At 41.5% G+C, this 23,424-nt stretch overlaps 2 protein-coding genes across 2 annotated transcripts; both read left to right on the plus strand.

Annotated features, from left to right (window-relative positions):
- The first annotated feature begins 4,209 nt into the window (after positions 1–4,209).
- On the plus strand, positions 4,210–6,374 carry LOC127558055 (pleiotropic regulator 1-like). The gene has a single exon (XM_051991288.1). It carries the CDS (start codon positions 4,477–4,479, stop codon positions 6,025–6,027), a length of 1,551 nt encoding a protein of 516 aa, XP_051847248.1. The 5' UTR covers positions 4,210–4,476; the 3' UTR covers positions 6,028–6,374.
- Positions 6,375–6,720: 346 nt separating this feature from the next.
- On the plus strand, positions 6,721–7,891 carry LOC127557342 (splicing factor YJU2-like). Its single transcript, XM_051990694.1, is given in 2 exon segments — positions 6,721–7,685; positions 7,688–7,891. Coding segments are annotated over 2 exon segments (1,020 nt in total). The 5' UTR covers positions 6,721–6,869.
- The last annotated feature ends 15,533 nt before the right edge of the window (positions 7,892–23,424 follow it).

Raw genomic sequence — 23,424 nt, forward strand, 5'->3', positions numbered from 1 at the left:
ACAGATGACCAGGCAAAATACTTAGTTGCCCAAGCATTTAGGATACAATAATTACATATGACCAGACTGAAAATAGCAAGGCATGACATAATTGAATTGCATTAACAGTTTCTATTGACCATTGCTCTGATCAGAGAGATCAATTATAGAAGGAAAAATTCAAGAACATAACTGTAACATAACATAAGCAGTTGAGTTTTAACTGCTTATCAATTGTCCCAGTAACTGTCAGAGGGTGGAGCTTTAAAACACTCCAAATAGCATTAACTAATTAACTCTAAGCCCAAAAAATTTTACCCCCCAATAACAAATTCCATTAATTAAATTTCTGATAATTCCTAAAGATTTACCCTAACCTTATAGTAATAAAAGAAAGACATTTCGCCTCAGCAAGTTCACAACTTAGAACAATTATCATATCTAAGTAGATGTTACATGAGTGAACATTATACATACAAATCATTTTGCTTTTAAAATACCCAATACATAGAAAAAATCCAAACTGCATATTGTCCATAACAGAAAAATCTTCAAAAGGACAAAGGAAAAAACTATTATGTTCAGAGGCCCTTTAAATAACCTCAGGATGACCCAATACAATCAATTTAAACTTATACAAAAGACCCAATTTCATATAAAAGAATTCAACAAGTTTTTTTCACATAGCAATTAAACTTTTAGAAATATTCCTACCAAAGTATGGATCACATTTATGACCATATCTCTTAACCAAAAAAGAAAACATTTTGTATCAAAAAAACAAATATTCAATCAATTAATCCAAAAGTAAGCATTCCCTTAAAGATCACAGCTTGCTGCACTGGCTGGAAACAGATAAGAAAAAAATGGCAGGAACATACTCAGGGGGGTGAGGGAAGGAGAGGATTCCACGTGGCCACCCTTCCCCCAACTCCTGCTCCCTAAAAAAACTTCTCTCAGGTTCCCCACTCAATTTCCTACATGGGGATCCTTTTCAAGATTTAGCCCATCAGTTTATTTACTTTCTTCCCAAATCTACCCATTTCCAACTTTCCCTTTTCCCCTGGCTAAATACTTGAACAATCTCTTTAAAGTACTTTCCTACCAGATGCTCCTTCAGTAAAGTAGCAGAAGACAGTGGAGGTGGGTGGCTCCCTTCCCCACCTCTTTACTTACTCCCAAAAGTCTCTTTCACCTTCCTAAAACCATGCAAACCTCTAATCTCCCCTACAAATCAGTCCTTCCTAATTCACTTGTATTCCTCTTTCCTTTTCCCTTCAAAAACCTGTAGGATTCACATTATAGTGAATAGCCCAAACCTCCACAAAACCCACACATGTCCAGCCGAGCTAGATTTAAAGTATAATTTTATATCAAAATAATACAGCTGTTTTTAAAAGTTTTTTTTCTTTTCTTTTCCTTTCTGCCACCTTTCTTCTAACAGCTATTAGCATCTTATCTCCAGAGCTTTTTATTGCCCAGGCCAGGCTAAGCTTGAATTTTATTGCTCTTTACTCTAGTAGGCTTTTCCTTACTTACAAATTAGTACAACAGGTTAAAAAAGTTTTAAAATCACAAGCAAATTTTCAAAAAACCAATTCCCAAATTTCTTAATCATTGTTCTTAAAACTTAAAGCTTTTAAATCAGCAAAAACAGACTAGGGGCTTTTTTTTTCCAGGACTTCCACCCCTGGAGAGAAGTTTGTTTCACCTTGAATTCCCTTTTTCCCTTTCAGAATCCAAAGGGGTTTCTGTGAACTTCCAAGCCCATTTAGTGCTTTTCTCTGCCTTCAAAAAGAAGGCCTAGATATTCCATTCAAACTTCTTTCCTTTAAATGTTAGCACACTGCATATCTCTCTCTATAGATATATAGATACCTATATATCTATAGATATATAGATGTATCCATATATATATTTTAACTTTCCGAACTTTCAAATACCTTTCAATCTTTTTTTTTTTTAATTCATTTCCTTTTTTTATTTCTTCCTTTCTCTCTCTTTTCTCCCTTTTTCTCACAGGCTGCTGCAGTCAGCCAGAGACAACGAGAGGGAGAGAAAGATTTTTCAGACTTCTTGATATTTTCTAAGCCTGCAACACAGAGGCTGAATCCTTATCTCTTACAAGCTTGCTAACTTTTAACACAGACACAGACACACGTGGAGCTCCATTTTACTAAGCACAGTTGCAACGTTGTTCTTAAAAGTTTCCAACCAAAAACATGACAGACAAATCACACAGAACATAGAACACACATCGCACAGACTACAGTTACGACATTAAAACATATAACATATACCCAGAGGATATTTTCCAGCATTCCAGAAAATACCCGTCTCAGAACTTTTAAACCCTTCAGTATTTATTCTGAGACCACAGGTTGCTAGCAACAGACCAGAACAGAACCAGAATAACCAGAATCAGAACCAGATGGTACCCCAAAAGGTACCCAGACAGACTTACTCTCCCAAATGCCGAATCGATTTCGTTGTCCACTGTAGGCCGGACTGAGGCTGAAGAACCGCTTCCTTTTCTATCCAGAATGCTGATCTTTTCCCAAGGAACAGACCCAGGTCCTGAGCCCCTCAGGCCTAGGTGGAGATCGAGAGGTCTCTAATCTCTAATCCAGTTCTCAGCTTCTGTTATCTCAGAGGGACCTCCAAAATGTAATGCCTGAGAAACTGAGGCAGGAGAGAGAGATTAGAGAGTTTTTAATATTTTATTAATGAGAGAATAAGATTGACTGGACAGGACTCTTGTCTCAAATTATCCAGTCAGACAGAGATAAAGATATACTGGGACCAAGGAATCCATGTTGGTCCCAGGGCTGGAGGAGTCCAGCATCCAGCATACAGCCAGCCACCATTCTCCAGCAAATGAATCGAGGAACCCCAACTTCTTAAATACCTTTGGAGACAAAGAAGAGGGGAAAGCCCCTATTCAAGGCCATAGACCAAACAACTCAGAGACAGGATGTCTGAATACCCAGAGATAAAGATGTCAGTGAAATATCTTGGAATATTTTAGAGGGATATAATAAATTCTTGAGGACAGAAGATAATCAGGAGGTCTAACTCTTGTTTCTCTTGCTTGGGCTAACAATTTATAACTTTAGATTAATTGGTCCTCAGTCTTCATGGACCAGAGGGAGATTTACAGCTTAGGGGAGTAATTAGGGAGATTGAGACAAGGGAAACTTGTACAAGGAAACTGAGTCAGGACAGTTAAAGAGAACTGTGGCATAACATTATCAAAGAATCTCAGACTGTTTTCTGAGAGCCATGTTTTTTCCTGCCTTTTCTAACTTGAGAGCACCTACTGCTGCTCCTAAGGTTTACTTCAAAAGGCCCAACTAGAAATTCCAGGGTGTAATGGACAGAACTCTAGAGAAGTTTACTTGAAAGAAGGTGTTAACCATTCTCTTATCACCTCCACTAAGTTATCTAGTTTAGTACTGTGATTAATAGTTCTCTAGTTCAGTACATGTACTTAGTACTTATAGTCCTACAAGATTGACACCTACGATGATGTAATTATACTTAGAGTATGTTGGAATCTTTACAAACTGCTAACTAATTAGAGTTGAGCTGATCTTACAAGAAGATGTTTTGGGCCAGAACCTGAAACAAGGTACTAAGTAGAACTAATTAGTACAATGCTTGTGTTTACACCTTTACTCATTGGAGTTCACAAGTTTGCCAGATTCACAAAGTAAACTTTGTCACTTGGTGAATTCACACCTCCCTTAAAGCTCTTAGGGCCAGAGAGCACCATGGGAGAAAACCCATAATTCCATTCTCTCAGAAGAGAGAGATATAAGGCCAGTGAAGAGAGATCTATTCCAGAATATTTTCCACTTGGCTGGCTGGTGGCAGAAGAGAGTTCAGCTGGATGGGAGAGAAGCACTCTGGTGCAGACACAGAGCACTTTGGGGGATTTCAGCAGAATTACTCCAGAAGCCCTCTCTGAGGCAAGAAGGAATATTTTCTACTTGGCTGGCTGGTGGCAGAAGAGAGTTCAGCTGGTTGGAGAGGAGCACTCTGGTGCAGGGAGATTTCAGCAGAATTACTCCAGAAGCCCTCTCTCCGAGGCAAGAAGGAATATTTTCCACTTGGCTGGCTGGTGGCAGAAGAAAGTTTTCAGAGGAAGAAGCTACGAGTCAAGAGTTCAGCGGACAACCAGATTCGTCTTCATCTCACACCACTGTGGTTGGTGGTGGCTGGGCTCCTGCACTTCCCCCACTGAGACCAAGCTGGTCTGAAAGACTCACCAGAAAGCTAGCCGAGCCCCAAGTGAAGGAAACAAGAGAGACATTCCATCTCTGTGCTGGTTGGAGGCTGAAGAAAGCAGAGGCAGAGGCTGAAGGACAAAACCTTTGGATTTGGAGACATTCGGAGGGCTCCAAGCTAACCGGACTATATTAGGGACAAAAAAAGATCTGAACCTACAAGGACTGGCCTTTCTCCATTAGTGGGGCGGGCGACTTGTTCGGCATCATGGTGGAGGAGGTTCAGAAACATTCTGTGCACACACTTGTGTTCAGATCACTAAAGAGGACCCATGACATGTTTGTGGCTGATGATGCAAAGCTGCTACAGTTAGATGAAGAGAGTCACAAGTTAAAGATGGCTGTCAAACTTCATACAGAGTATGGCCCGGTGTTGCATATGCCTATTTTGAAAGAAAATCTTAGAGAGAAAGGCTCTCCGAGTGCAGTGGATGCATATGGACATAAACAGTATCCGGCCAGTCAAGGACAAGAACTTGACTATACAGTAACTGGTACACATCCATACCCACCAGGACCTGGTGTGGCCTTGACTGCAGATACTAAGATTCAAAGAATGCCGAGTGAATCTGCTGCACAATCTTTAGCTGTGGCTCTACCTCCTTCACAATCCAGGATAGATGCAAACCGCACTTCAGCTACCGTAGGTGATATTTACCGACATGCTGGACTTCCTGAACACTCACAGCCACCTGGATTAGCTATGGCTATGATGGGGGCCGGTGGCACCAGGAATGCTGCAACGATGGCCAAAAAGGCGCCTACAATGCCTAAACCACAGTGGCATCCACCATGGAAACTATACAGAGTTATCAGTGGACATCTGGGCTGGGTCCGATGCATTGCACTAGAACCTGGGAATCAATGGTTTGTTACTGGTTCTGCCGATAGGACTATAAAGATCTGGGACCTGGCTAGTGGCAAATTAAAACTATCACTGACTGGACATATCAGTACCGTACGAGGGGTGATAGTAAGTGCAAGGAGTCCGTACCTCTTCTCCTGTGGAGAAGACAAACAAGTGAAATGCTGGGATCTCGAATACAATAAGGTTATCAGACATTATCATGGACATCTAAGTGCAGTATATGGTTTGGATTTGCATCCAACAATTGATGTGCTTGTGACTTGTAGTCGAGATTCAACTGCACGGATATGGGACGTGAGGACAAAAGCCAGCGTACACACATTGGCAGGGCATACAAATGCAGTGGCTACAGTAAAGTGTCAAGCTGCAGAACCACAAATCATTACAGGAAGCCATGATACAACCATACGATTATGGGACTTGGTGGCAGGAAAAACACGTGTCACACTAACAAATCACAAAAAATCAGTTAGAGCAGTAGTTCTACATCCAAGACATTATACATTTGCATCTGGTTCTCCAGATAATATTAAACAGTGGAAATTCCCTGATGGAAACTTCATTCAAAACCTTTCGGGTCATAATGCTATAATTAATACACTGGCTGTGAATTCAGATGGAGTGCTGGTATCTGGAGCGGATAATGGCACTATGCATCTCTGGGATTGGAGAACTGGATACAATTTCCAAAGAGTTCATGCAGCTGTACAGCCTGGATCTTTGGACAGTGAATCAGGAATATTTGCATGTGCTTTTGACCAATCTGGAAGTCGATTACTAACTGCAGAAGTTGACAAAACCATTAAAGTATACAGAGAAGATGATTCGGCGACGGAAGAAACTCATCCAGTCAGCTGGAAACCAGAAATTATCAAGCGAAAAAGATTTTAAAAGTGGCAACATGTATATAATTGGGCCATTGTTTTATTTTGGCTTTTATAAATGCATTCTGTCACATTGTACTGTCTATAGGACTATAAAGCAGAACCTCAAGCAGAGGTCATTACTGCTTCATCACATTATACAATAAACTCCCTTTTTTCTTAGGGAAAAAAAAAAAAAAAAAAAAGAACCAAGGACTGGAAGAGACATTCCTTCCATCTCCCACCTTTGTGGTGGCTGGCCTATCCTCCTGCTTCCCCCACCGAGACAAGGCCAATCTGAAGGGCCTCCAGAAAGCCAGCCAAGCCCCAAGCAAGGAGACAGATTGAAGGAAACAATCAAGACATTTGGACTTAATCCCTGGTCATTTGGCGATTACTCTGCTGAAAAAAAGGCCGGTCCCAAGACCTATGGAAAGCTAACCAGAGCATTACCACCAGGGCACTAGGACATCTGAAGCCCATGAATCTCAAGATATTCAAGGGTCATTTTGTCTGAGGCCAGATTTCAGGGTCATCTTTGAAATACCTTGAAGAAAACCTTCTTCAACACTGGAGAAAAGCAAGTGTTCAGACTTGAACAAAACTAATCCTGAAGGTATAAAACCTAGGCCAAGCTGCTTAACATTGTGGAACTACATAAGAGACGCTTCCACCAGGATTCTCGAGCTAGCTTGTGACTAAGGCCTGAAGAGCTCTGCTAGAAATTCATCCTCAGTTTATTGATGACCTTAAGAAAGGCCTTTTGTGGGAAGTGGACTGTGCAGGTTGGGAGAGCCGCTGTGTGGTGGCCAGTTCTCGGAACAGTTGGCGAATTGGTGACTGGAGTGGGCTCCGTGAAGTGGCACCAAGATGTCTGAGAGAAAAGTCTTGAATAAATACTATCCACCGGATTTTGATCCATCAAAAATCCCTAAGCTCAAGCTACCCAAAGATCGGCAATATGTGGTGAGACTGATGGCCCCATTCAACATGAGATGTAAGACATGTGGTGAATATATTTATAAAGGCAAGAAATTTAATGCCCGGAAGGAGACAGTGCAGAATGAGCTATATCTGGGACTCCCAATTTTTCGTTTCTATATCAAGTGTACCCGATGTCTAGCTGAAATTACCTTCAAAACAGACCCCGAGAACACAGATTATACCATGGAGCATGGAGCCACCCGGAACTTCCAGGCTGAGAAACTACTAGAAGAGGAAGAAAAAAGGGTACAGAAGGAAAGAGAGGATGAAGAATTAAATAATCCTATGAAGGTGCTGGAGAACCGGACCAAGGACTCCAAGCTGGAGATGGAGGTCCTGGAAAACCTGCAGGAGCTGAAGGAACTCAGCCAGCGCCAGGCCAATGTGGACTTTGAGGCGATGTTACAGCAGCACCGCGTGTCCGAGGAGAAGAAGCGCCAGCGAGAGCAGGAGGAGGATCAGAGGGAAATGGAGGCCATGATGGAACAGGCTCAGAGACGGCGACTCATCGAAGACTCAGACTCTGATGAGGAGCCCACCCTCACCCCTTCCCAGCTGCCCTCTCGGGGCACTCCCAGAGCTATCTTAGAGGAGGTCCCTCCACTAAAAAAGCAAAAGTTGGAGAGCTGGGAATGGAGTGTTGGTGCACTGGGCAGCAAGTCCAAGCTGGCAGGCCTGGTTGTGGCAAAGAAGGCAGCTGCCCAGAGACCAGCAGCAGCAATGGGAATGTAGTCTTGCCATCTTCCAGCACAGGAGTGCCACAGAGTTTGAAAGAGACCAGCTCACCGCCCAGGACCCCCAGTGCCTCATCTCTGAGCCAGCTTGGGGCCTACTCAGACAGTGAAGATAGCAGCAACAGCAGCAGAAGCCTCCATCCCTCCCCTTGGAGGGAAGCCCCAGATCCTTAATGGCCCCTCCCCCGTGGGGCCAGACCCCTGAGTCAGGCTGCAGTGGGTTTATTTCTTTGTTCAGTGAGAGCCCAGCCATGTGAAGAGGAGGACTGGGATGGGAACAACACTGCCAGAGCCCTCTGTCTAGTGAGCTCACTGTGCTTTTCCCACTTCTCAGCTGCCCAGGAGCTGGCTGTTCCTCTCCTCTCCAGGCCCATAGACTTTGGGAGGAGACACTCTTTCCTCCTTAGGGAGTGGCAACTGAAAATCCCATCCATTCCTAACCTAGGGCCCCCCAGGAGATCAGGGATGACCTTACAGAAGATATTGGGACTCAGCCTTGCTTCCCTTGGCCCAGCCCCTCATGCTCATCAAGCCCAGGTGATCAAAGTAGAATCGCTGTGGAAGCAGAGTTGCCTCTTGCCATCTTTGGAACTTGAGGGCTTTTTTCTCCTTGATGGGGCTAGAATTCATTTTTTCTGTTGCTTGTATGTCATGGTCACATACCCCAGAGAATGGAACTTGAACCTTTGGGAATTGAATTATGAGATATATGATGCTCTATGCAATGGACATCTTTTCCCTTCTACCTCCTTCCTTCCTAGACCTAAGTAACATATGGGGGCAGATCCTAAGACCAACCATGCAACTACTGACCAGATCAGGCCAACCTAAAAGTCCTGTCCCCATTATCCCTGCTCCTCTTACCCACCCACCCCGACTCCCTGAATCCTACCAGCTCCACCTGATTTGTATCTAAGTCATTATCTTAACCAAATAAAGAAAACCAAATGGATTGTTAAAAAAATAAATAAATAAAAATAAAAATTTAATAATAAAAAAGGCCTTTTGTGATAATCACCAAAAAGAATCAGAATTCTATCATTTTAGTTTTATAGACCTAGGAGTAGGGGTTGAAAGCAAAGTTCTTCTCGTAGTTCCTCAAAGGAAGGTCTTTCCAGGATGTAATCCTAACTTAATATTCTCAAAATACAATGGATCTTACTATGCTAAATGCTACAGCAACTGGAAAGAGGATATTGAATGACACCATATGTACACATAGCAAAGCTAGTTCCAAATCAATAACCAAGGCAAGTAGCATTATAGAAACCAACCAACTGGTCAGTATATGGGTAGAAATATCAGCGTGGGGAGGAATTGTGATGTCTGTAGGATCCAATATTTTTTTCCCTGTACAAACTGTACTCTCTTTCCTTGTTATGAAGAGTCCAATTTCATTATGGCCTTCAGTGATTCTTAACGGTTAGAATCCTTACAAAGTGTTACCTGGCTGGGGGAATGGATACGAAAAGTGTTACCTGGCTGGGGGAATGGATACGAAAAGTGTTACCTGGCTGGGGGAATGGATACAAAAAGTGTTACCTGGCTGGGGGAATGGATACGAAAAGTGTTACCTGGCTGGGGGAATGGATACGAAAAGTGTTACCTGGCTGGGGGAATGGATACGAAAAGTGTTACCTGGCTGGGGGAATGGATACGAAAAGTGTTACCTGGCTGGGGGAATGGATACGAAAAGTGTTACCTGGCTGGGGGAATGGATACGAAAAGTGTTACTGGCTGGGGGAATGGATACGAAAAGTGTTACCTGGCTGGGGGAATGGATACGAAAAGTGTTACCTGGCTGGGGGAATGGATACGAAAAGTGTTACCTGGCTGGGGGAATGGATACGAAAAGTGTTACCTGGCTGGGGGAATGGATACGAAAAGTGTTACCTGGCTGGGGGAATGGATACGAAAAGTGTTACCTGGCTGGGGGAATGGATACGAAAAGTGTTACCTGGCTGGGGGATGGATACGAAAAGTGTTACCTGGCTGGGGGAATGGATACGAAAAGTGTTACCTGGCTGGGGGAATGGATACGAAAAGTGTTACCTGGCTGGGGGAATGGATACGAAAAGTGTTACCTGGCTGGGGGAATGGATACGAAAAGTGTTACCTGGCTGGGGGAATGGATACGAAAAGTGTTACCTGGCTGGGGGAATGGATACGAAAAGTGTTACCTGGCTGGGGGAATGGATACGAAAAGTGTTACCTGGCTGGGGGATGGATACGAAAAGTGTTACCTGGCTGGGGGAATGGATACGAAAAGTGTTACCTGGCTGGGGGAATGGATACGAAAAGTGTTACCTGGCTGGGGGAATGGATACGAAAAGTGTTACCTGGCTGGGGGAATGGATACGAAAAGTGTTACCTGGCTGGGGGAATGGATACGAAAAGTGTTACCTGGCTGGGGGAATGGATACGAAAAGTGTTACCTGGCTGGGGGAATGGATACGAAAAGTGTTACCTGGCTGGGGGAATGGATACGAAAAGTGTTACCTGGCTGGGGGAATGGATACGAAAAGTGTTACCTGGCTGGGGGAATGGATACGAAAAGTGTTACCTGGCTGGGGGAATGGATACGAAAAGTGTTACCTGGCTGGGGGAATGGATACGAAAAGTGTTACCTGGCTGGGGGAATGGATACGAAAAGTGTTACCTGGCTGGGGGAATGGATACGAAAAGTGTTACCTGGCTGGGGGAATGGATACGAAAAGTGTTACCTGGCTGGGGGAATGGATACGAAAAGTGTTACCTGGCTGGGGGAATGGATACAAAAAGTGTTACCTGGCTGGGGGAATGGATACAAAAAGTGTTACCTGGCTGGGGGAATGGATACGAAAAGTGTTACCTGGCTGGGGGAATGGATACGAAAAGTGTTACCTGGCTGGGGGAATGGATACGAAAAGTGTTACCTGGCTGGGGGATGGATACGAAAAGTGTTACCTGGCTGGGGGAATGGATACGAAAAGTGTTACCTGGCTGGGGGAATGGATACAAAGTTTTTAAATAATGCTTAAGTTTACACCTTTAAGAGCTCACACATTAGAGTTCACAAATTTGGGAGACTGACAGAGCCAGAGTTCAGTAGAGAGATTGAGAAGGAAGGATTTGGAATAGGAGAGGCTGAAACTTGCAGAGGCAAAAGACTAGCAACGAGAGCTCTCCGAACCAAAAAAAAGTTTACCAGGCTATTTTGGAAGAGACGATAAAGGATCTGAAACTTAACAGCTGGCTGCATTGAAGGCAATTATTGATTTAAACTGAAACTAAGGCTGCCTCCAGAAGCCCCGCCAAGAAACCTGCTCCCAAAGAAGGATCATATTTTAGAAAAGAAGAGAACCACATTTAATACTTAGTTTCTTCATATAAACGGCTGCTACAGAATTTCTAATAGTCATTGCACTGTGCAATGTGAGAATTTTTGCATTTTTTTTTAGTTTTATCTAGAAATATAAATTCTAAACAAAGGATGTAATGACATATCACCTATGACGTATTACTAGATCTGCTGTAGACCTTAGCTTAAAAAACCAAGGTGTTGCATCTCGGGCCATCTTTAGTCACCCTGATCTATATCTGGCTATTGGACTTAGATGGCTCTGGAGGGGAAAGTGAGACTGGTAACCTTGCATAGCCCTCCCTCACTTAAATCCCATTCACTTGTATGTCATGGCATTGCCTCCCTGATGTGATAATCCTTTGAGAACCAAGGACAAACAGTAACAGTCACCACCACTACCAAAGTTCAACTTAAAGAACTAAATAGGGAATAAACACCTTGATCTAGCTATGAATTAATAAGACCATTTATTGATTTTTTTTGCTCTCCTTGGCACCCAAACGTGGGACACAAGAAGCAGCAGCTTCCAAGAGCTGTTCCCAAATAGGATCATCCCAGAATTCCTTCAGTAACCAGTGGGGAAGGAAAGGGAGAAGAGCAGCATCCTCTCACATAGAGATCCATTCTAATTAAATGGGCCAACACAAGCACCTGCTATGGTATTTTACCCTAAAACCACCCAGAGGTTATGGTGTTGCTTGCAATCCTCAGTGTGCAGACTCGGATAACAGCAAATGCACAAATTTACTGACCATGCTGTGGGGGGAAAATAGCCCTTAAAAAAAAGCGGCGGGGGGGAGGGGGGGAGAGAAATTGTTAAAGACCCTAGTCTTTAAGGTGATGGGGGCTCAGAGAGCCTCCATGCCTGTGGATCATAGCATCTGAAGGAGTTGTAAAGCAGCCTTTACTGACAGGTATTGCAGGCTGAAAATGATGGGTATGGAGGGGGGGGGGTGTCAGGCCGTGCAGGTGGCCCCTCACAGTCTCCTTGTAGGATCACCAGCATCACCCTCCCATGAAGAGCTCCATTCTCCAGATCAGAGTTAGACCTCCAGCAGCCACTGGCAGGTGGCTCCCGTATCACAACATCTGCCCTTTGGAGGGATGGTCCACATGGCCAAAGATCAGACTGGCACCCTGGGGAATGATCGCACCTTCTTGTTCCACTCTTCCTTGACTCAGATAGCAACAGTCAGATTGGAAGAGCAAGAATTCTTAGATCCAATCCTGCAAAATCAGTTATAGAATGCTATAGTTGTACATGCTTCAGCTGTATGATGCTATAAGGACGCAGCCACCCAAAGAAATAGTCCCAATCTTGATGGGAAGGCACCGAGATACTTTAATTCAGTACATGTTAGCATGCAAATAAGGTTTTATTGGGGCAGTTGGAGTTTATGAATAAGACCAGTCCTTGGGGGCAGGAAGACTAATCTCCACACCATCCTTAGACCTGGTCACATTATATAAAAACAGAATAAAGAATGCAGTACCAGGGACAGCCCAGGGTCATATGCAAGTTCACAGGATAGAGCTTTTTACATTAAAGAGGCTTACAGTAAACTAAAGTCAGTTGCATTCTCATATTGGTTCCCATCTTATAGATTTAAGAAGAGCCCCGAAGGTCAAGTTGGGGGAAATTCCTGGACATACACAATGGAAAGGATTGTTCAAGTCTCCAATTACAGAAACAGTAATGTCATCGTCAAGTCAGAGGGGGAAAATAACTTCCATTATTGAGTTATTTGGATTATATACCTTGATGGGAAAACAGGTTGCATCTCTAGAAATCCTCTAGAGGTTTGTTTGGTTTTTTTAAACTAGGTTAAGCTTATTGGATAATATCATGAAGCCAGAATAGGTTCCCTATAGGACCTTTAGTTCCTGCTGGGGCAGTTGGACTACAGGAATAGAAAAAAAAAAAAAAAACAAAAAACAAAAACAGGATTCTATTACCACCCAAGCAAGGTGTCAGGGGATAGGATCATGATAAACAGAATTCAGAAAACAAAAGGTCAAGTTATGTTTCAAAAGATCTGGAGTCTCAGCAAAATCTTTGTAAGTTTCATAATCTTGATTATTCCCAGCCAATGGTTGGGGGAGTAACCTCCAAGAGGAGAAACTTTTCTTGTTCATATACATCACAAGCAATCTTCTCTAGCCAGCCAAACCCTTGTTTTGGTTGGTTGACTTGCTTTTATACTGTGATAAAGTCCCTACACAGCTATGAGAAAGGTGTCCGATTTCTTGGTAATTCTTACTGATTGAATCTGCCTTTTCACTGCATGTTTTCCTCACATGACTGAAATACTTGGGGAATGCATGGGAGAAGGGGGATTCTACCCCTCCCCCCAAGCTTAGATTGGCTATCTAGCCAGGATCCCAACTATGATGTAGGATGGGCTTACTAGAGAATTCAATAATTAATTAGTCTGACAATGTATAAAGCCTGTCCCAATGACTATATATGCCCTTTATCTCAAAATTTCATGGAACTCCAAATATAAGGCAAGGAATTTGTGAAGATAAATATTGATGAAGTGGTATGGGAGCTCATCTCAGCTACCTTGTCTTTGACAGTGATCGTCTCCAACTCAGATAGCTGACTTATGGTCTGCCTTGCCAGACTCAAATTGGGGGCAGCCACTGCCACATCTCCCTCTCCCCCCCTTCCCCTCCCAAGTATAATATGGTCATATGTGTATGAATGCATATGCAGATTATAAATATCTATTTTCATATGTATTTGCATGTCTTCATATATTTATAGGGGAAAAGGCAAGTGCACAGCAGAGAAGAAAACCTACAAGGAAGCAAAGGACAGTTCTGAATACAATGTGTAATATTATATAGGCTCTTAAAATGGAAATTTATTGCTTTATTTTGATCTTGTGTTGTACATAAATACAAAAGAAAATTCTTAAGTTTAAATTTTTTCTAAAAAGTGGATATTCTAGAACACATGGAAACAGCCTCAGGAAATGTGTCAATGAAGGCACTCTCCAGCTAGCTGACCTCCAAGAGGACTCTTAGAATAACAAGGGAAATCAATTCTCTCATTGGGGGACCAATGCTTGGCAGGAAAAAGTTCCCACTTCGGGAAGTGATGGTGATTCAAACCATTTGCCTGAAGACAGACTGACCATGGAACAATTTCTTCAGACACCCATTTTGCAGTGTTTTAACTTAAATGTCCTGACAACCAAAGAATTTATCAGTTTTGAAGTAGAAGCAAGTTCTCCTGACAAAAGGAGCCGCAATCTTTTGGAGATTTTTTCCCCACTGATGGATGCTTTCTCGGAATGTTTGAAAGCCTACAAAAGTAGGCTCACACAGAAGCATCCTTTGCCTCAGTGAAAAAGGGCAGAACCTTGGGTCAGAGAGTTAGTATTGCCTGCTTTACTGCTTCTCCCCTTCTTACAGGGGAACTAGAAGAAAAGCCACTGTTGGCCCAAGCCTAAGCAAAAGGTGGGAGCTCGTTTTCCTCCTTACCAAGGGCAGATATTAATGGGATTATTTCAAGGCAGATAAAGTCTTGCCTCCAAGAGATAGAATCCTGGGCAACTTTCTGGCCCTCTCCATTACCCAAGTGAGGAAAGCCTGGTTTCTAAGTTCTGGCATAGTGCCATGATAAACTTCCTACTTCTCTAGAGGACATTCTATCCAGCTAGCCCAAGAACATCTTACATGAAAGGTTTAAGTCTTAACATCATTCAGTCAAATAGAGTTGGAACCACATGTCCCTTGTAAAAATGGGGGGTTGGGGGGAGGAGAAGAGGCTAGTAGGATTCTATTTTGTCCCTCTTCATGGGCACCAGGTCTCAACTGCATACTGTACACAAATTAATTTTCCTATGGTATAATATGCTCCAGCAAAGGCCATAAAAAACCCCACAAGTGAAAGATTGTCAGGTACAGTGTCAAGGAAACTTTAGATGGTTTCTTTTTAATTTTGACTGCTATAGGCTGAAGTAAGTCTTAAATTGACCTGGAAGGTTATAATAGATGGAACCAACCAAGGTTAATGCTTGGTTTAGATGCAAAAAAAAAAAAAAAAAAAAAAAAAAAAAAAAAAGAAAGGAAAAAATAGATACTCTAAGGTCATCTGATAGTTACAAGGCTTACTTACTAGCATAAAAAGATACATTCAATAAGAATACTACAGATCTTCAGCTTGAGTAGATGAGGCTCCCCTCACTTCCATGGGCAAGCTCCTCTGATATGGGGGGAGGGGTCTTTATTGGTGGAAGCCAGACACTGTTGGTATGGACTATTAACCAGGAACTTAGACTGACCAGCACATGGCCTTGTGGCTTCCCCTATTGGGTTGAAAGCCATAGCAAATCTAGTAACTAGGTGCAAATCACAGCAAGACATACCATGTGATCAGGATAGAACCTTCACTTTATTCACCATATAACCTAGTAGTTCTCTAAGGCACTCACCCAACAGTGTTAGCCTGAGTCCTTGGACCCAGGTCCAAGGAAAAAATAGCTTGCTAAGTACAATGCAAATCCACAATAATTGTGCGTAGTGATGCTTTGTAGCTTTTTCTTCCCTTTGATTTGTTAGCATGGAACTGAGGGGATCTGGCTGCTGCCTCAGATTGCATGATGGGGGGATTGGGATCCTCAAACTACGGCCAAGGGACCCCTGGATTAAATGAATAGCTTGGAAGTTGCCCCCAGGTTACTTACAAAGGGAGCCATTATGATTATTAACAGTTCCCTGACTTTGACAGCTTTAGTTTAGCCCTTGATTAGGGGTGGGGGAGAAGTTCAGACTTCCCTTGGTTGAGGACTTCTGGATCCTATGGAGTAGCAGTGAGAAATTTTGAAAAATCTGACTCTGAAGGACTAGTTTCACATGGATAGGCCATTCAAGTGTTTAGGTTACCAGATACATCAATTCGTTTGTCCAGAGGCCTCACAGAATATCATTTGGAAGGCACACCGAGCCATTTCCCAATATGGCAATCAATTTCTGGGGACTTTTTCCCCTTTAGGGGAAACCCCTGGAGTATACTAAACTATGATCTTAACCCATGTGGCATGGGAAGTATAGAACTCCAGTAGAGAGTGGTCCTGTAACAAAGGTTGATAGATTAAATAGAGGTTACTAACCCTCTGACAGCCATCAGATGCTTAGCCAAAGTGTGGGTGGGGAGGGGAAAATCAGCATTTATCAAGCTCCTATGTGCCAGGCACTGAGATAAAGTCCATGCCTATCTCCCTCAATACTCAGTTCCCGAAAAAATACAAGATGTAGTGATAATATCACTAAGATTTTATTCAAGATCAGAAAAAAATTTAAAAATATTAGGACCAGATTAGTTCTCCCTTTTGCACTTCTCTCCATCAAGAAAGGGATAAGACCTTTTTTTCCAAGAAAGGATGGAGTCAAAACTAATCAATTTCTCAGTCATGGATAAAGTTGTCTTGAACTACACACCAAGTATCAACTCAAGAGGTAGGCAGCATGTCATCATAGCTCTTCAGGAATTGTGGTTGATATTTGTATTGATTAGAGGAGTTCCCTGTGTATATATGTATGTGTATGTCAATACATATGTACAAGTTTAGTCAGAAAAGATCCATCTTTTTCATCCTTCCCATCTGCACAGATACCAGATGCACACAGATTCACTATTGTCAATGTCTACTAGTGGCTATAGTTTAAGATTTCTCATTCTGTACCAAAGTCCTTTAACCTCTAAGGGCTAAATTTTCCCCACTCAACCTTTTCACCCAAGAAATTACTAGATCCCATAACTAAGGTCTAACAAAGTCAAACTTTACTGAAATCAATTTTCTAAACCCGCACTTTGTTGTGACCCTAATAAGGTTACAAACTCACAATTCAAGAAGCTTTGCTCTATATCAGGCGGTAGGCAGCATGTTTCATCATTAGTCTTCTAGAACCGTGCTTGGTCATTATGGAAATCAATTCAATGCAGTAGTATTCCAATATGTTTATGGACCCAAATTAATCCTTTCTGCTACATGCACAAACCCTTACATTCCCATTTTTGTCACTTCAAAGAACACTATTTTGTACATCATTTGAATTTGTTTTAAGAGCAATCATTCCTTTATAATCTGTCCTCTCTCTAATTTCCACTCCCATATTTTATATGTATTCTTCCTTTCACAACTAGATGGAGGTTCAAGTGTCAGATGCTTCTACCCATTTATTTGGAGGTATTTCCTGATCTTCCCTTTCCATTTATCTGTTTTCTCTTCTTCCTGTCTATTTTTTAAATATAAAAACATAATGCAATCACACCCAGCCTTTTCTAATTGGATTCTTTCTATGAGCCCCAATAAATTACCAGAAGTGGCAAATATCTCCCCATTTGAATGTTTTTTTTTTTTAATTCCTTAAGACAATTCAATTTTACTTGTTTCTTCTGCTTGAACTACAAAGTTTGTCTGAAGTTCTGGTCTTTTAGTCAGGAATGATTAGAAGTCTTCACCAAATCTGACTAGCACATCTTCCAGATTAGGAGTTTGTGGAGAGAAGTTCACTGCATTGCTTCCTTTCACTCTGCCATTCTCAGTCACTATCCTCAGTTTGTTTAAGTTGGGAAACAGGTTTTAGTGAGTTTTTCCAGAGTTATAGTTCTAATCAAACCTCAACTATAAGATCTAAGGTCTCTTTCAAGATCAGCCTTCCCGATTTTCTAGAACTGGAGGAGGGGGCAGCCAGTGGAAAAGCCTGAAAGTGAGAAATGGAGTTTATAGAACACCTGAGGAAGCTAGTATCACTTTGAAGATGCTATTGTGTGGAAAAGGTAAAGAACTTACAGAACACACATATTGATCACAGACTGTTAAGCTAAAAGTCTTAAAAGGACTCAGTTTAGGAAGCTTGTGATTTTAGATAAGCCTTGGACTATATCTCCATTGTCCAAGAGAGCATATATTGTGAAGAAGCTATACATTTGCCTTGTCTACTACATTCCACTGACCAAACAGGGGAAAATAGATACTTATGTGACCAAACAACACCATATAGAGGGTGGGATTTTGGGGGAATCTTTGTCTGAAATGTATAAAAACTGACCATGCTCAAGGGAGCAACCCTCCTGCTGTTATCTTCAGCTCACAAAAGTGGACCATTTGCTTAGAGATTCTAATGAATAATTTTGTTTTTATGAGTGATCCGAGTAGTCAGTTTGGGTAGGTGTCTGTCCGAAACACTATGGGGAGTATAAGTACCAGTAAAAGACAGAAGTTAGAGGTCACAAAAGAATTTTTATTCTAAACAGAATCTTGTTCTATTCTGGAGCAAATGGGAAATCCCATTGGCATTTTGGGAGTTTGAAAGTTGAGTTCAAAGGCAGATATGCCTTTAAAGAAAGTCATTTTAATGACTGAATTAAGGGATTGAAGTTGGGAAAGACTTGAGGTAGTAAAACCAACCAGCAGGCTCTTGCAATTGCTCAGATGTGAAAGTCACCAATCTAGATCAGACTCAGGAAACTAGCTATCATATTTGATTTTTACCTTTGCAACATCAATGGTCTTGACAACAGATAGAGTAGAAAATAAAACCCAAGTTGTGAGCCTGAGGAACTTATATAAGTGCCAACTGGCATCTTGGTTGCCTACTAGCAAGTCCCAGATTAGGTAGATAAGGATCTGTGCACCTGGAGGCCGTGGGGAGAGTGGAGGGGGGAAAGACCAGGTTTAAATCAATAGTTTCTCTGTATCAGCTTCTAGCCTAGTGTGAAGCATGACGAATAATTAGAAGTCAGGAATAAGACTGAAGAGGAACCTCTAGAATTTCTTCACGGACTTCCCCCTGGACTCAATTTACCTGTAGTTCATTGCCCCAGGCTTTTTGGATGTTTCATCATTAGTTTTCTAGAACCGTGCTTTGTCATTATGGAAATCAATTCAATGCAGTAGTATTCCAATATGTTTATGGACCCAAATTAATCCTTTCTGCTACCTGCACAAACCCTTACATTCCCATTTTTGCCACTTCAAAGAACACTATTTTGTACATCATTTGAATTTGTTTTAAGAGCAATCATTCCTTTATAATCTGTCCTCTCTCTAATTTCCACTCCCATGTTTTATATGTATTCTTCCTTTCACAACTAGATGGAGGTTCAAGTGTCAGATGCTTCTACCCATTTCTAGTGTGGAAATGTCTATTTGGAGGTATTTCCTGATCTTCCCTTTCCATTTATCTTCTCTTCTTCCTGTCTATTTTTTTAAATATAAAAACATAATGGAATCACACCCAGCCTTTTCTAATTGGAGTCTATGAGCCCCAATAAATTACCAGAAGCGGCAAATATCTCCCCCATTTGAATGTTTTTTTTTTTTTTTTTTTTTTTTTTTTTTTAATTCCTTAAGCCAATTCAATTTTACTTGTTTCTTCTGCTTGAACTACAAAGTTTGTCTGAAGTTCTGGTCTTTTAGTCAGGAATGATTAGAAGTCTTCACCAAATCTGACTGGCACATCTTCCAGATCTATTAGGAGTTTGTGGAGAGAAGTTCACTGCATTGCTTCCTTTCACTCTGCCATTCTCAGTCACTATCCTCAGTTTGTGTAAGTTGGGAAACAGGATTTAGTGAGTTTTTCCAGAGTTATAGTTCTAATCAAACCTCAACTATAAGATCTAAGGTCTCTTTCAAGATCAGCCTTCCCGATTTTCTAGAACTGGAGGAGGGGGCAGCCAGTGGAAAAAGGCCTGAAAGTGAGAAATGGAGTTTATAGAACACCTGAGGAAGCTAGTATCACTTTGAAGATGCTATTGTGTGGAAAAGGTAAAGAACTTACAGAACACACATATTGATCACAGACTGTTAAGCTAAAAGTCTTAAAAGGACTCAGTTTAGGAAGCTTGTGATTTTAGATAAGCTCTGGACTATATCCATTGTACAAGAGAGCATATATTGTGAAGAAGCTATACATTTGCCTTGTCTACTACATTCCACTGACCAAACAGGGGAAAATAGATACTTATGTGACCAAACAACACCATATAGAGGGTGGGATTTTGGGGGAATCTTTGTCTGAAATGTATAAAAACTGACCATGCTCAAGGGAGCAACCCTCCTGCTGTTATCTTCAGCTCACAAAAGTGGACCATTTGCTTCGAGATTCTAATGAATAATTTTGTTTTTTATGAGTGATCCGAGTAGTCAGTTTGGGTAGGTGTCTGTCCGAAACACTATGGGGAGTATAAGTACCAGTAAAAGACAGAAGTTAGAGGTCACAAAAGAATTTTTATTCTAAACAGAATTTTGTTCTATTCTGGAGCAAATGGGAAATCCCATTGGCATTTTGGGAGTTTGAAAGTTGAGTTCAAAGGCAGATATGCCTTTAAAAGAAAGTCATTTTAATGACTGAATTAAGGGATTGAAGTTGGGAAAGACTTGAGGTAGTAAAACCAACCAGCAGGCTCTTGCAATTGCTCAGATGTGAAAGTCACCAATCTAGATCAGACTCAGGAAACTAGCTATCATATTTGATTTTTACCTTTGCAACATCAATGGTCTTGACAACAGATAGAGTAGAAAATAAAACCCAAGTTGTGAGCCTGAGGAACTTATATAAGTGCCAACTGGCATCTTGGTTGCCTACTAGCAAGTCCTAGATTAGGTAGATAAGGATCTGTGCACCTGGAGGCCGTGGGGAGAGTGGAGAGGGGAAAGACTAGGTTTAAATCAATAGTTTCTCTGTATCAGCTTCTAGTCTAGTGTGAAGCATGACGAATAATTAGAAGTCAGGAATAAGACTGAAGAGGAACCTCTAGAATTTCTTCACGGACTTCCCCCTGGACTCAATTTACCTGTAGTTCATTGCCCCAGGCTTTTTGGATGTTTCCATGGTAACCAACTTAAAGGTATTCAACTGGACGATAGAGCACTCATCTCTTCCAGATTTAGAAAATGAAATACATAAAGCATTGTAGAATGATATTGTCATATATCAAAATGGTACCTGAAAAGGCTATACTAATTACTTGTCTTTGAAAGAAAAGTTATTCTAAGTAATGAGGATAGCACAAAGATGTATGCATACAAAAGATGTATGCACTGAACACATAGGAATAGGAAAAGCTAGGCTTTTAAGTCTTTTTAAGTACTTATTCTTGCCTGGGTTTGCCCTTTTGGATTTTTTTGCCCCATCTTATTTCACTGTATTTAGTCTTAGGTGAGTTAGATTTGAACTTTCTAGAGCCAGTCTAACCCGTTTGGGTTGGGTAAGCCCCTTAAGTCCTGTTTCTCTCGTCTAGATGGGGTGGCTAGTGCTAGTCCCCTTCCTCTATTTCAATCCTTGTGTTTTGTCTGGTCTACTGAGGTCTGTCCTTGGTCTGTCACTGTGTAATCCCATTTCTGAAGTTAGTTGTCTCCTGGTGTGGTCACAAAAGGGCCAAGTTGAAAGCTGGAGATCACTGTTCAGGTTGTATTTATTAGGGTAGATGACCCAAACATTAAATTTGGTCATGTCCACTGATGTGGCTGACCGTGCTAAGACCCAGCTGAGCCCCATTACCTTGTCTCCTTGTGAAACACCTGACAACTCAGTTGTTTATTCAATAGACCAGGTCCAGGTATCCTTCTGGCTCCAATTACCAGAGCTCGAACTTGTAGTATCCCAAACCCTCCCAGAAGTATACCAAGTTCCTTCCGACTTCCCTGGCAAGAACCTCTCCCTAGAGCTTTCAGGCTCTGGGCAAAAATGAGTAGGAAAGAATTACCAAACAGGAATTTAGAAGTAGATAGGTATCTCAACATAGACTTGCAATTTTCAAAAAAAAGTTGTGAAAAGGAAAACAGATGTTTTGTAAGTTCTACAAAAGTCCCCGGTCAGGGAATAAGGCTAACACAAGTAGAGAGTAGTTCTGATATCTTCACCATAAGCCCGAGTGCTTCTCAGGCACATTAAATGGGGGCTGAGACAAAGAGGACTAGGTGTGAATCCCCTAACAAGTGCCTACAGCTTCTTTTGCACAGAGCAATCTCAATATACCAGGTAAGTTAGAATGCTGCCACCACACTCCCCGATTTTTAACTTTCCTTTCAGGTTCAGTTTAGGTACCATTTCTTTAACAAAAGTCTTTTTCCTGAGATTTGAAAGCCTTTATTCTGCAGTGATAAATAGCTTCGTTATATCTAGGTCTCATGAGCAATATTTACTTCCAGGAACTTTTCCCTCCTGTTTAAGGCCATCTAGGCCCCTTTTCTATAGTATGCTACTAATGAGATTCATCAGATTAGCAAAGAATAGGCTCTACCTTTATCCTGATAGATGTAGTTATTTTTGTTCTTTGCAGGAACTTGGTAGAAATCCTGCTTCTAGTTTTTTTTTTTTTAATAAACTAGAGTTAGCCACTGTCTGAAGTCTTCATGTATCTCCTAGTCTCTCCAAAGGAAAGTTTTAAAGTAGACTTGCCTTCATTTTAACTTGGAAAAGTAGAATCTGACCTAGTTTCACTAGAGTAAACTGAAGCCCTTAATACAAACCAGCTTCAGCTGTTGTCTTGATGCAGTCTTAGGAGGAAAGACTGTACCCCACAGAAAAAGTTTCCTTGTTGGAGTGAAGGTGAAAAGTTGACAATTTGGCAATACAAAAGTCTAGGAGACTAGTAGCTTCTCAGGGTGGTGATTAGTGAAGAAAAAGATAGTGTTATTTGCTGCCTACAGATCCCCAAAGAACCAAGGTCAGCTGATACCTTTGGGTATATATTATACTCGTACTTTTGAGCCCAGGAAACCCTCCTACTTCTTGATTCTCTAGGTCAAAAGTCAGAAATTCAGACAGCTGAGACCACTAGATTTATATGCTGCCCTTGTGTTGACTTAAAACACAGTTAAGTTATTGATCTAGCTTCTTTGTTTTTTAAAAAACTTCCCAGTTACATTTTAATCAGGTTCAATCCAAACTTGGTGTTGCAAGCCGGAATGTAGCCCCTCTGAGCATGTGTTCCCCTCTGTTCCTAGGTATCTCCAAGTGAAAAAGAATCGTAGGAGTTTCATTAACTAGTTGTAATCTAGATTAGAACAATCAAATCTAATCTCTACCAAGAGAAAACAGTTTATCTGGATCCGTGACAAATAATTTCTGAAGTTGTTAAAGTTTGGGAATTGGAGTGGCTTGTGTTTTAAGAATATTTCCTTTTTCACCACCTTTTCCCTTAACTTCCGATTTGAATTTGGGCTAGAGATCCCAGCTCTCTGAACAGATTAGCTACATGATTTTTCTTTTATCATGTGTATCCAGCATCTACTTGAGTGATATTTTAATCAATTCTTCAAGTCCTACAAGAAAAGTTATGATTTTTTAGAATCCCTCGTTACTCCCTTTGGGATCAGATGCTTTTCTTGTTGCCTAACTACTT

The sequence above is a fragment of the Antechinus flavipes genome, chromosome 3, assembly GCF_016432865.1.
Source record: "Antechinus flavipes isolate AdamAnt ecotype Samford, QLD, Australia chromosome 3, AdamAnt_v2, whole genome shotgun sequence".
Classification (NCBI taxonomy): domain Eukaryota; kingdom Metazoa; phylum Chordata; class Mammalia; order Dasyuromorphia; family Dasyuridae; genus Antechinus; species Antechinus flavipes.